This window comes from Monodon monoceros, unplaced genomic scaffold (genome assembly GCF_005190385.1).
Source record: "Monodon monoceros isolate NGI ecotype Baffin Bay Population unplaced genomic scaffold, NGI_Narwhal_1 Super_Scaffold_17, whole genome shotgun sequence".
NCBI classification, from domain to species: domain Eukaryota; kingdom Metazoa; phylum Chordata; class Mammalia; order Artiodactyla; family Monodontidae; genus Monodon; species Monodon monoceros.
Genome location: NW_021703773.1, coordinates 20,908,676 through 20,920,719, shown reverse-complemented (window position 1 = coordinate 20,920,719; position 12,044 = coordinate 20,908,676). Strand labels below are relative to the sequence as shown.

At 39.9% G+C, this 12,044-nt stretch overlaps 1 protein-coding gene and 1 long non-coding RNA gene across 5 annotated transcripts in view; one reads left to right on the top strand and one right to left on the bottom strand.

Moving 5' to 3' along the window:
- Positions 1-9,121, top strand: part of FAM149A (family with sequence similarity 149 member A) — a 30,140-nt gene extending 21,019 nt beyond the window's left edge. For 2 of the 4 annotated variants that reach the window (XM_029226269.1, XM_029226271.1), the window contains exons 9-13: positions 594-697; positions 1,166-1,375; positions 4,141-4,261; positions 5,699-5,777; positions 8,070-9,121. In XM_029226269.1, the coding sequence (XP_029082102.1) occupies positions 594-697; positions 1,166-1,375; positions 4,141-4,261; positions 5,699-5,777; positions 8,070-8,143 (588 nt within the window). In that variant the 3' untranslated portion in view covers positions 8,144-9,121. The other 2 variants (XM_029226270.1, XM_029226272.1) reach the window with 2 other exon arrangements.
- On the bottom strand, positions 7,582-11,957 carry LOC114897491. The gene is made up of 2 exons (XR_003794154.1): positions 11,570-11,957; positions 7,582-8,870 (listed from the first exon to the last, which is right to left on the bottom strand). It is a non-coding gene; the product is annotated as an uncharacterized LOC114897491 (long non-coding RNA).
- Between the last annotated feature and the right edge of the window lie 87 nt (positions 11,958-12,044).

The window sequence follows — 12,044 nt, the reverse complement described above, 5'->3', positions numbered from 1 at the left end:
AGCCTGTCAGACTCTGGTCTCAGGTTTTCCCAGGCTCTGGAGCTGGTCCGGGAAGCTCACTGGGGTGAGCTGTGAAGGGTTGGGTCAGAGGAGAGGTGCCAGACAAGCTGACCAGTGGGAACTGGGACACCTTTTCTTTGCTTCTCCAGACTCTCTGTCCACCCTCTTCACCCTGGTGAAGGTGAACACACAGCGAATGAACAGAGGGCTCCCTGCCCTGCAGCTTTTGGGAGCTCAGAGCACAGAGGAGAACGAGGCCTGGCTTGTTTCCTCCTGGCCCTTCTACCAGGTCACAGTGGGTTGGTGGCATTTCTCCATCAGCTACCCGGTCCAGATTCCAGAAACCTCTCCCTCACTTCTTGCTGCTCCAAGCCTAGGTGTGGTAATGTGTCCCTGCTGTTAACAAGCCTTGGGGAATTCATCATCCCTTATTCATTTCTCTTCACACGTCTTTAGAAAGTATGGTCCCTTTATTAAATGCACCTCAAGTTAGCCAGTTTGAGGCCCTTTGTTTCCTGTGGGCTCCTGACAGGCATCTGTAATTGCAACGGCTCTGGGTGCTGTTTAATTTTTATTCTTTTCACTTTCCTCAGATTCATCGCTTCTCCAATAATTTTTATAGTGACTTGAATGGTGTGATGACAATTAAAGCAAAACCACTTCAGCAGAGACCTACTTATTTTACAGATAGAACACAGTACGTATAAAAAATAATCACCCAGCCTCTTCCCTGTGCTGGACACACTTGACCACTAAAGACCACTGAGGACGAGATGATAAGAATTGCATTTAATCCCATGCTCCAGGTGTGTCTGAGCACGTACAGCCAATGCGTAAGAGTGAAAACAGCCTGTTCTAATGACAACCACAAAACAATTCCTGTTAGGTTGCGGCCGATAAGAAAAGGGAACTGTAGCTGTGAATTCTTAATCTTGTGGGCTATACGGTTTGATTACAAACAGTGAGAGACTTAAAACAATGAGATCTCTTCCCCCGTCGATGATCCTTCACTGAAATTAAAATTGAACTGGAAATGCTGGTCTGTCCATTCATTCAACAAATAGGACTAAGTTCTACGTGCCAGGCTGTGTTCTAGACAAAGCCTAGTAATGAGCAAATGCATAGAGCTTACATGTGAGTAATGAACTTGACTTCCCTCCCCCAGGAGTGAGCAAGAGGACAGATCACTGGGTTTAGGGGCTGGTGCTCTTGCCTCGGCCCAGCACCGTCTGGCAAGGATCTTGGAGGCTCGCGGACTACAGACTTCTGCAAAGAAAACACCGGCATACAGGAGGCTGCCTTCTCTTACCTCAGAATCACAGAGAATAAAAATCCCCAGCGTGTACAGTGATGAAGTTCTCAGGGGCACGAAACTGTAAGTCTTGTTTCTCTGGTGGTAAAACAAAGGTCACGGAGGACAGAGATGCTTGTCAATTAGGGTTTATGGTTTATTCTGGACAAAGCATCCCGTCAAATCTTATGTGGACAGTTTTCTAAGTAGCTCATTATTTGGATATTTAACGTGAATTTGTTCCAGTAGTATACTTACCACTAGATACTAGCTATTAGCTAGATACTAGAATATAAAGCCAGGCCATGTATCTACAGCACAGGCAGCTAAGCGCAATGAAACTCTCGATGGAGAGGGTCTTAGATGGGTTTCAATGGCTGAGTCTGTAAAACTAATCATTAGCGAATGCTTTTATATATACACAATTAATACTTTCATTGTGAGGTGTAAAAACTGATGTACATAAGATGCTGTTAAAATAAAAGGGACATATACCCATTAGTTTTTATTTATCTTGAAGGGCGAGTTTCATCCTGTGTAGGGAATTTCAGAAAATCTTTTGACCTTAGGGATCAACATCAAATCATTGCCTTATTAGAAAGGAATTTGTCTCTTCCTTTATTGTAGAATTACGAAGGAGCTTTCCAGTTTTCTCACTCACTCAAGTGTGAGGCAATACTTGTGTTAACAACAGCCAGTGTTTGTTGACTGCTTTCATGTTCCCAGCACTAGCTAAATGAATCACATTTATTATCTTATTTGTGACCTACCACAAACCTTTGAGTTGGTACTCACATTATCCCAAATCTAAGATGAGGAAACAGAGGCTGAAAGGAGTCGAATAACTGGCCAAAGATCACTCCCCCACAGTGCTGCCCAGCTTTGGAGACCAGCCCCTGGACCACCAGGCCACCAGGCTTCCTGCAGCACGGGAGGGAGTTACTACAGGGACTGCATCTAGGTCCCCCTGCCGGGGGGGATGAGTAAGCAGCTGCCAGTGCTTAACGAGCGACTGGACTCCTTCGAGATGCACTCCACAGCACCCTTTACAGCTTTATGATAAGTCAGCGTTTCTTTCACTAGTCGGAAGTGCTCTTTCCAGCTTTATTTGAGTCTGCTCTGTTAATTCTTTCAAGATCTTACTCCCTCCTCCATGTCACTTTGGCCACCTGGGACCCTCTTCGTCATCCTCTGCCGTGTCAGTAACACATTACTGGCTCTCTCCTCTTCCTCCCAGCCCACCGGGCTCCACTGTCAGGCTTTCATCAAAAACCTTTTCTATTTTTTACTGAAATAAATTCAGACACCTCCAACTGTACATTCCCTTCCTGTCTTGTCCTGGCCTCTCCCTATTTGTAGATCCATGTCTTTCAACATTTTTTAAATTATTGCCATGCTAAAAAGCCCTTTTAGCGTATCTTTTCTAATTCCTCCCCCACCTGTGAAAGTTTAATATAGTGTAGAGTTTTGTACATTTTTTTTTTTTTTTTTTTTTCCGGTACATGGACCTGTCTCTGTTGTGGCCTCTCCTGTTGCAGAGCACACGCTCCAGATGCGCAGGCTCAGTGGCCCTGGCTCACGGGCCTAGCCACTCCACGGCATGTGGGATCTTCCTGGACCGGGGCACGAACCCGTGTCCCCTGCATTGGCAGGCAGATTCTCAACCACTGCACCACCAGGGAAGCCCTATCAGACATTTTTGAAAGCATGATTTTAATGACTAAAATATAATTATGTGGGTATATAATAATTTACTGTGTTGCCCTATTACTGAAAATTTTCATTTCTTCTATATTTTCACTATTATATTGTACAGTGAATGTTATCTTACATAAATTTTAGTAAGGATGTCTTTAAACTGTTTCCTGGTGGTAAGTCCTAGAAGTAAAGCTACCAGGTCAAAGGTTATGGATATTTTTAAGGCTCTTGAAATATTTTTCCAAAGTTCTTCTAAGAATGGTTCTACTAATTTATAGACCCACTAGCAATCCACAAGACTCTTTCCTTGCAGCCTGTAAACTTTAGTTAGTATGTATATTTTAAAACTTGATGAGTCAAAAATTGTCATATTTTAATTTTCATGAATTTATTATTAATAAATAAATGAATTAGAATCTGTTTCTAGAATATCCATCTCTATTCTTGTGCACAAATTAGACAATTTAATTTTTCAGTGTTAATATGTGGTAGGGAAGGTCTTTTATCATCATTACTCTTCCTTTGTTGAAATTACTCACCCATGTTGACAAATTTTACAGTCTGGTTGTCAAATTTAAAAAAAAAGTATCACATTGGACCTCATAGCATTAAATCTATTAAAAATGTAGGAATAATTGACATTTTCACAAAACTTAGTTTTCCCATCAGAGAACATATTTTGCCTTTTATGACCTTACATAAATTTTTGTGGTTTTCCTCATCTAGGCCCTGCACATTGAGAATTAATTTTATCCTTCATTGATTGCTCTATTCCCTAAATTTCTACAGTGCTTGTATTCAGAACCAGACACCGTAGCACTATATTATATCAACTGCATTGCATTGTAATCTAATTACTTGATTTGTTTTCAGTACTTTGTAATCTTCTTAAGGAGAGGAACTAGATATTCAAAAACTTCTATGTTCTGCGCAGGGGCTAGCATAGCTGAGCACTCAGTAAATACAGGCTCACAGTCCTTACTAAACACAGAGGTGACTGGGGTTGGGACTCAGTCCCCCGCCCATCTTGTAGAAACTCAGCTCATCCTACTTGGCGTTTCCTTTGGGAGGCAGGTTGTGATTAATACCTTCGCGGTAAGGTCTGTCCGTCTCTGTACCTGGGTGCTCAGGTCATGTTGTTGTGTTTACAGGCAAACTGGCGTGGACCGCACGGCCTCCCCACCAGTTCAGACCTCAAGGAGCAGGTTGCCACCAATAGGCTCAGAGACTGGGGAGCAGAATATGGCAGTTCCCGGATGGCGTCCTGTTTCTGTAAGACAGATTTCTTAATATTTAAGTGCACCATTTACATTGTTTGTCGGAAAACAAACATAATTTGGACACTTCCACATGAACACGGTAGCATAAAATGTCTCCATGATCTGTTTCTTGAAAGTAACTGGCTTGTGAGAATTTATAGGAGGTGGGAGGATTAATTCAATATTTTGTGAAATAAAAACACGGCCCGAACTAAATCAGAAAGTCCAGGTGTCAAGGCCATATCTGACGGTCAGGATGGTGTAGCGAAGAAAATAGCATGAAGATTACGTCAGGGGACAGGCAGATCTGTGTTTGAATCCTGCCACACAAACTCTTTATATGATTTGCTTCCAGTTAGTCTCCCTGAGCCTTAATTTTCTCACTTATAAAAGGGCAATAATGACTCCTACCTCAAAGAATTGTTATAAGGATTAAATGAATTTATAGATGTTAAATAATGCCTGGCATAGATTAAGAACACAGTAACATACCCTGCCATTTTTCCCAGCTCTCATTTTTACAGTTAATCTTTGCCGTGTTCACTGGAATGTAGGCATAATGTCTTCTTCACCCAAGCTCAACTCAGCCAAGCGACCACAGAAAGTCTGGGGAAGGTATCCTGCTGGTAGAAAGCCTAACCAGGTTTCCCCCAGGTTTATAATGACTGCTCACTTCACTCCAATACAAGTAACTTGTGTCTATTTTATAAAACACAGAAGACCCCCAAGTGTGAGAACATAAAGCGTAGAGAGAGAAAAGCCAGCTGATGCAGGGCTTTCTCTCGCATTCCTTCTGCCTCCCTGAATATAACAGTAAAACTCATTCTCAGAAGGCAAGAGTTGCAAAGCTTTAATATTTAACTTTAGAATATTGTGGCTTAGAGTGGAATCCTAAAAGCAGTCAAATACCACATTTTAAAAAAGTTAGATGCTTCACAAATGCAGAAGAACATTTCTATCATAGTTTAATATTAAGAATTTTATGCAGTTAAGGTTTTTAATCCATATTTACTTATTAAGGCCCTACCACTTTACCGGGTTAAAAACTACAATTACATAATTAAATTGATAGGTGTGTTTAGTGGACCTTATACTTAGCAATATCTAAATAAAAGTTTTCAAATAAGCGAGTGAATGAATGATAAACGAGCAACTGATTGAAGCATATATAGATTTTCTTTTGTCTTTTTAAGGATTCCATTTATTTTAAACAAGAGCATATCATCCTTCATTTAGCTCAGAGGAAGGCATCCACAAAAACATGTGTTGAGCACAGTACCTGTCCGTGTAGAAAGATCACCCCTTCAAGAAAGATCTCTGGCCACGGAACAGTTTTCAAGCCCAGCACATCCCATACATTTTGGGTCGGTTCTCTGTTAACCATAACTTTCGTTTTTAAAAATATTTGAAATGGTAAAACTCATCCCTCATTTTATTTTTCTTCTAACAGTCAGATACACCCCGAAAAGGTTCATTGACACTGAGGGAATTTGCTGGTCACACATGGACAGGTCAAGGTTTTTTGACAGGTCGGTGTTCTCCATATACAAATAAAATGATGTAATACGTGAAGTTTCAAGTTTTGGAAAGAGAAATTGGAGATTATCGACCTTGAGAGGACAATTTTGACCAAGAGTTTGTCATCTATGGCTATATCTCAGGAATCTCCATAAAGAGCAAAACTGCAAAGACAAGCACTTCTCTGCTGTTGGTTAAAAAAACAAAATAACTGAGTAAATCTGAAGATCAAAGTGGTTTTGGTAAGCAATTCATGAATCAATTGGGCAGCATCTCATGTGGCAAACAGAGATATTCTGAGGAGTTGCAGGGCATGGAAGGCTTTTATAAAAGGAAGGCAGGACAGGGAAAGGAGATCATCAGCAAGGAAAAAAGGAAAGTTCATTGGAGGAAGGTAAAAGCTCAAGTGATGATAGCTTGTCTTTGGCTGAGCTGCCGGGTTTTCCATTGGCTGGGCTTGTTGCTGGGCAAGAAGGAAGTCTTCCTTCCTCCTGCTGGGGCAGGAGTGTAGCTGCGCTTCCTGTTTGGGAGAGCAAGGTAGTCTCTTCCTGTTGGGGTCAGTCAGTTACTGATGTCTTCCTGGTGGGGTAATTAAAGGTGAGTGGTGGGCAGGGCATGAGAGCTCCCACTACTGGCTTTCCAACCCCAACTTTGGCTGAGGTTTCCTTTTATTAATTTGCACAATCTTAAAGGAGAAAATGCCCAAAGTTTTTCCTAATAATTTAGAGCCTCACCCTCATAAAAAAGAAAATGCTGTCTTGAGTCTTATGAGAAATCAATGTCTCTCTGCTGTAGAGTTTCCATTTTTTTCTTCTGAATGAAACCCTATTTTCAGATTCTCTTTGAAGATCTCATTATAAAAATGCTTCACAAAATTAATACAAATCTTCTAGTTATTTTATGATGTAGAGTTTTACAGATAAATACTTATTCTCAGGTAGTATGCCATTTAAAGAATGAAGTTTCTAGACTGAATTCAGGCCTATGATGTTTTAATTTTCAAAACCGTTACCAACATTTTTGTTCAAGGAGGCAACGTAGCATCGTCATGAGATGTGCCACTCTGGAATCAAATGCCTCGTTTCCATCCTGACTCGAGCACCTACTAGCTGAGCACTTTAGGAGAGCCTCAACTGCTCCGGGCCTCAGTTCTTTTATAACAGACTAGATGGAGAAAACAATTATTGGAAAAATGTATGGAAAGGACCTAGCTAGATGCCAAGCATACACTGTTTGCTCAAAAAATATGAATCATTTGTATTACAGATAATCTCAAATGTAGAGGATAATTTGCTGTTTTAAGGGAAATAATATAACTTTAAAATAAATCTAGTATAATTCAAGCACTGGGACAACTCAGGTTTATCACTGTTTATGTCAGCCCTTCTATAGTTCTATAGCATAGTGATGTCAAAATTTCTCTATTCTTTTGAGATTTTTCTCCTATGCTCATAGCTCTAAGCTGCTGTGTCTTTTTGTTGCTTTTTGCCTTGTGCATTCCCCAGGAGTATTCTCTGTCATTTTCAATGACAATAGTTCTTTCTCTAAAAGGCAGCCGTGGTATGTGAGAGAGAGAACAGTGACGGTTGATAAATATGATTCTGCGGATGGCCAATAGACAGTGGCTAGTTTCGGAGATGTTGACTGCAGCGTGCTAGGTGGAGATGCCAAATAGTTTGTTGGGCGCACAGTACTAGAGGTTAGGGGAGGAAACTGGGCTCTGAATTTGTTTAAAATCTGCACTCTTAATTTTTCACCAAATACTAAGTCACTGTATTCTCTTATCAATAACTTTATGACAACTGTCATTATTGCTGGTTGGAGGCCTTTTTCATGTCTATAGAAGTGATTGAGGGTACATAAGAGAGATGTTCCTATATTTCTAAAGATTTATTTTCTTCTTCTCTGACAAGCAGGCTTGTGGTCTCTTGCTTACCTTTGCTTCCAGGTCCAAAAGCGCAGGGGCTATTAACTTATCAGCATTATTTCTGTAGCAGAAAAAAAAAAAAAAAAGGAGAAGCTGAGGGACCAAGAGTTGGAAGGACTTCTTAAGGTAGCTGACAGAGTTCTCTGGGGGAACTCATGGCCAGGACCAAGGCCCAGTGGAGGGGAAGCACCCCTCTTTCTTCTCAGCACCCAGAGTGGCAGTTTTTCCAGATGACTATTTCCTGATTTGTGTACAAATGACATTAAGTTTTTTTTTTTTCGTTTTAAAAAATATCATCTGCATGGAACATATAACACGATCCTTTTGGGACCTGGGATTTGTAACATTTTAATGAGAATTTTGCTTGGTGTTTCAGGTTCACAATTTCCACCTAAATCTTTTCAGAGGACAACTTTGACTTTCAGAAAGAGATTCCAAGTGGCGTGTTGATGTGACTTCACCAGGACTGCAACACCTGTTGAAGCATTCAAAGCCTCGGTACACCATTTATCACTTGAAAAATAGAAGAAGTATTGTTATATATCTGTCTGACAGTCTGAGATGTTCGACTGCCTGAGAGAAATGCAAACAAATAAACAACTTAATTTTGAACACTTTTTGCATACAAGTCAAACCCACCAACCTTCTTCATTATCGGAAGCATTCCAGTAAAGGTTCTTTAGGCTTTGCTCAGAAGAATCTAATATGTGTTTATAATTCATCCTTTTATTAATTATACACAGACACACACATGCTTAGTGCGTGTATTCACACACTACTTCGTATATGAAAGTATATTATCTAGGAATATGCCATTTTATCTAGGAGTATGTAACTTTATGTCTTTTGAGATTTTTTTGTCTCATTCTATTATTAATTCCATCAAAGTCCTAGTCACTAATAGATATTACTCCCTCCTTTAGAAAATAGCAGAGTCACCTTTGGTACAATATGACAGGTTGACTAATGTTCAGATTGTTCTAGTCATTGTGCTGACTTTCTTATACCTTTTTAAAAAAGCACTTTAGGGGCTTCCCTGGTGGCGCAGTGGCTGGGAGTCCGCCTGCCGATGCAGGGGACGCAGGTTTGTGCCCCGGTCCGGGAAGATCCCACATGCCGCGGAGTGGCTGGGCCCATGAGCCATGGCCGCTGAGCCTGCGCGTCTGGAGCCTGTGCTCTGCAACGGGAGAGGCCACAACAGTGAGAGGCCCGCGAACCGCAAAAAATAAAAAATAAAAAAATAAAAAATAGAAGTACAGTGGTCTAGACTCATACCTTATAAACATTTTCTATTGGAAAATAAAGTACTATTTTAGAGATAACATAAAGTCTTGGCTCTTCCACTCACTTAAAAAAAAAAACAGCCTGCTTATGCATATATTTTAACACCTATATTAAAGATAATACAGATAATAATCTAGAGTTTATTAAATAATGCTTAAATCAAGGATGGTGTAGGGCAGTGTTTTCATAATAATCTACTTTGATAAATGAGTCTCATCTTAGAATTTACCTAACAAAGTTTGAAAAAGGCAAATCAAATTACTCCTGAGATCAATTTTTAAACTAAGGTTAGTGACTATATTAATTAAAATGTCAGTTTATCCAAAACCGAAGAAGAAATGAAGGAATTTAAAAATAATATAAAAAAATGTAAAATACCATAGAAAACTACTAGATTGTATGAATTTAATACTAAAGGAAGTATCCATAGAGTTGTTATTCTGAACTAGAATGGGATTTCTATACCAATTAAGAGATACATTTTTATAATATCATAAATCATTTGCATATTATATTTTTATTGTCATTGTTTTCTTATGACTACAGATCATGGTTAGGATGTTTAATTCTTTAATTTTTAATAAAAAGTGTTGAGTTTTCAAAAATTCATTACATTTATAAAATGTTTAGATTCCCAATTTTCAATACAATTTGTGTAAATATTTCTCTATTCTGCAGTGTCTAATAAACAGGTTACTCATTCATTTATTTCCAACTCCATAGCAAACTTTTCCTTGTGAATTCAAAATATATATCCATATATGTTTGTGAGGGTTTTACCTCATTTATGAGTACACCAATTTAATCTTCATTTCAGAAAATGGCATTCCTGTGTGGCAATCATACTTGATATTTATCAAGCACCTCCTTTGTATAAGATTCTGTTCTAAGCATTGGGCTGAACAAGACAAAGTTTTGCCCTAATAGAACTTACATTCTAGTGGAGCGCACAGACTGTAAACAAATCAATAGAAACATAAGGTGAGATAACAATCAGTGCTATGAAGAAATATAAAATAAGGCCATGTGACAGTGGAAAGAGTTGCAACTTTAGATAGGACAGTCAGGGGAGGCTTTATTGCAGAGGTAGTCTTTGAGCAAAGACTCAAAGCAAATGAGAAAAGAAGCCATGTAGAAATGGAAAAAAGAATTCTAGACAGAGGAAAAAACACACAGCCCAAAACAGGAGCATACCTGGAGGTTTGAAGAGCAGCAAAGAGGCCAGTGGGACGTGGGATGGAATTAGCAAGGAGGTAAATAATAAAGAATGAGATCAGCAAAGTAATAGGAGCTGAGGGTTTAAGATCCTTTATGGCCTTGGAAGTTGTAAATTATCCGAAATGGGGAGCCACTGGAGAGTTCTGAGGACCAAGTGATGTAATCTGACACGAGATGATGTTTCAGATCAGATGATAGTGGTGCAGCTGGGGAGGAGTCAGGGACCTTGGGTGTGTTCTCAAATTTGAGCCAATAGGATTTGCCATTGGACTGGATGAGCAGGGTAATAAAAAATCCAGATTGACTCGAAAGCTCTGGCTTAACACTTGGAAAGATGGTGTTGGCCTTTACCGAAATCAGAAAAAGTTCAAGAGGAGCAGATTTGGAGGCATGTTGAGACATGTTTGTTTGAGATGCCTGAAGTGGAGATGTTGAGGTGTTTCGATATCTGTCCCTGGGGTTTAGAGAGGAGGTATAGACTGGGGTGTGTGTGTGTGTGTGTGTGTGTGTGTGTATATATATATATATATATATATATATATATGGTATTTAAGTACTGAAATGGATGAGATAACCAAGAAAGTGAGAACTTAGAAGCAGGGAAAAAAGAGTTCTGAGCCCCAGGCATCTTAACCATCTGGAGGTACGGGATGTGAAGAGAAACTAGCAAAGCAGACAGAAAGAATAACTGGTGAGGGAGAAAAAAATCAAGATAATATGGAGTCAAAGTCAAATGGGGGCGGCGGGGTTCAAGGAAGTGATAAGGACTCAAACATGTTGAATGCTGTTGATAAGTCAATTTAGATAAGGTCTGAGAAATGACTTAAAGATTTAGCTACATGGGAGATATTGGTGATCTTGACAAGATATGTGCTAGAAGAATGGACAACACAAAAGTCTGAAGAGGCTTCAGGAGAGAATAAGAGGAGGAATTGAAGACAGTAGGAATTTACACTGATCATTTGATGTGTGTGAGTATATAGATAACATAGTTCTATATCCAGTGAGAATTTATTTTTTTAATCTAAATTAGGTATCTTTTTCATACTGGGAATCATTCCAAGTGAGATAAAATTTAAGGAAATCAGTTTTAACGTTTACAAAGGCCTTCTGTAGTTTATAACACATTCTGGCCCACGACTTTAACTTTCAGAAGCACTTATTTGAAGCTGGGGAGAGTAGCAAACAAAGACCTTCCAAGTGGGAAGGGATTCGTCCTTTACTGTAGAATGAATCTTCAGGAGAGAAAGTAAGTTCACACCTTCCTACTCGATTGGATTAGTTCCATGAAGCTGACAATGAATGTGGTTACAAAGGCAGACAGATTTGTCTTCACCTTGGCACAGCACTGTTTCCTACACAGAGCATCCTTACCTTTTACGGTGGACCTTCTAAGATGCAGCACTGTGTACGTTGCTACCAGGAGAGAAGGATGGTGCTGTGCATTTCTTGCAGGCCTGGCCATCTGACTGGTTTCCTCTGAAATGTAAATATTCCAAGGCAGTATGAGAAGGGTCTCATCTGGTAACAAGAAAACCACAGGAAAGATGAAAGGGAACAAAGGGACAAGGCTTTTGTTGACCCTTAAAAAAAAACTTCAGTGTCCTGTTCCTCACCCACAAATTGCCTTCAAAATAAAACTAAACCGTGTACACCTGGCAGTCAACTCAAGGTTTATTTCAGCTCGCTCCATGCCACCCATCAACATCATCTTGCTCTAGGCACTCTTAGCTACCTTGTGCTCCAAGCAGGGGCCCCTACACTGTCTCCTGAACCCCTCATACCCTCCCCTGACCTGGAGCACTTCTTCTCTCATGCTGCCTGGAGCATTCACTCCCCCCACCCCACC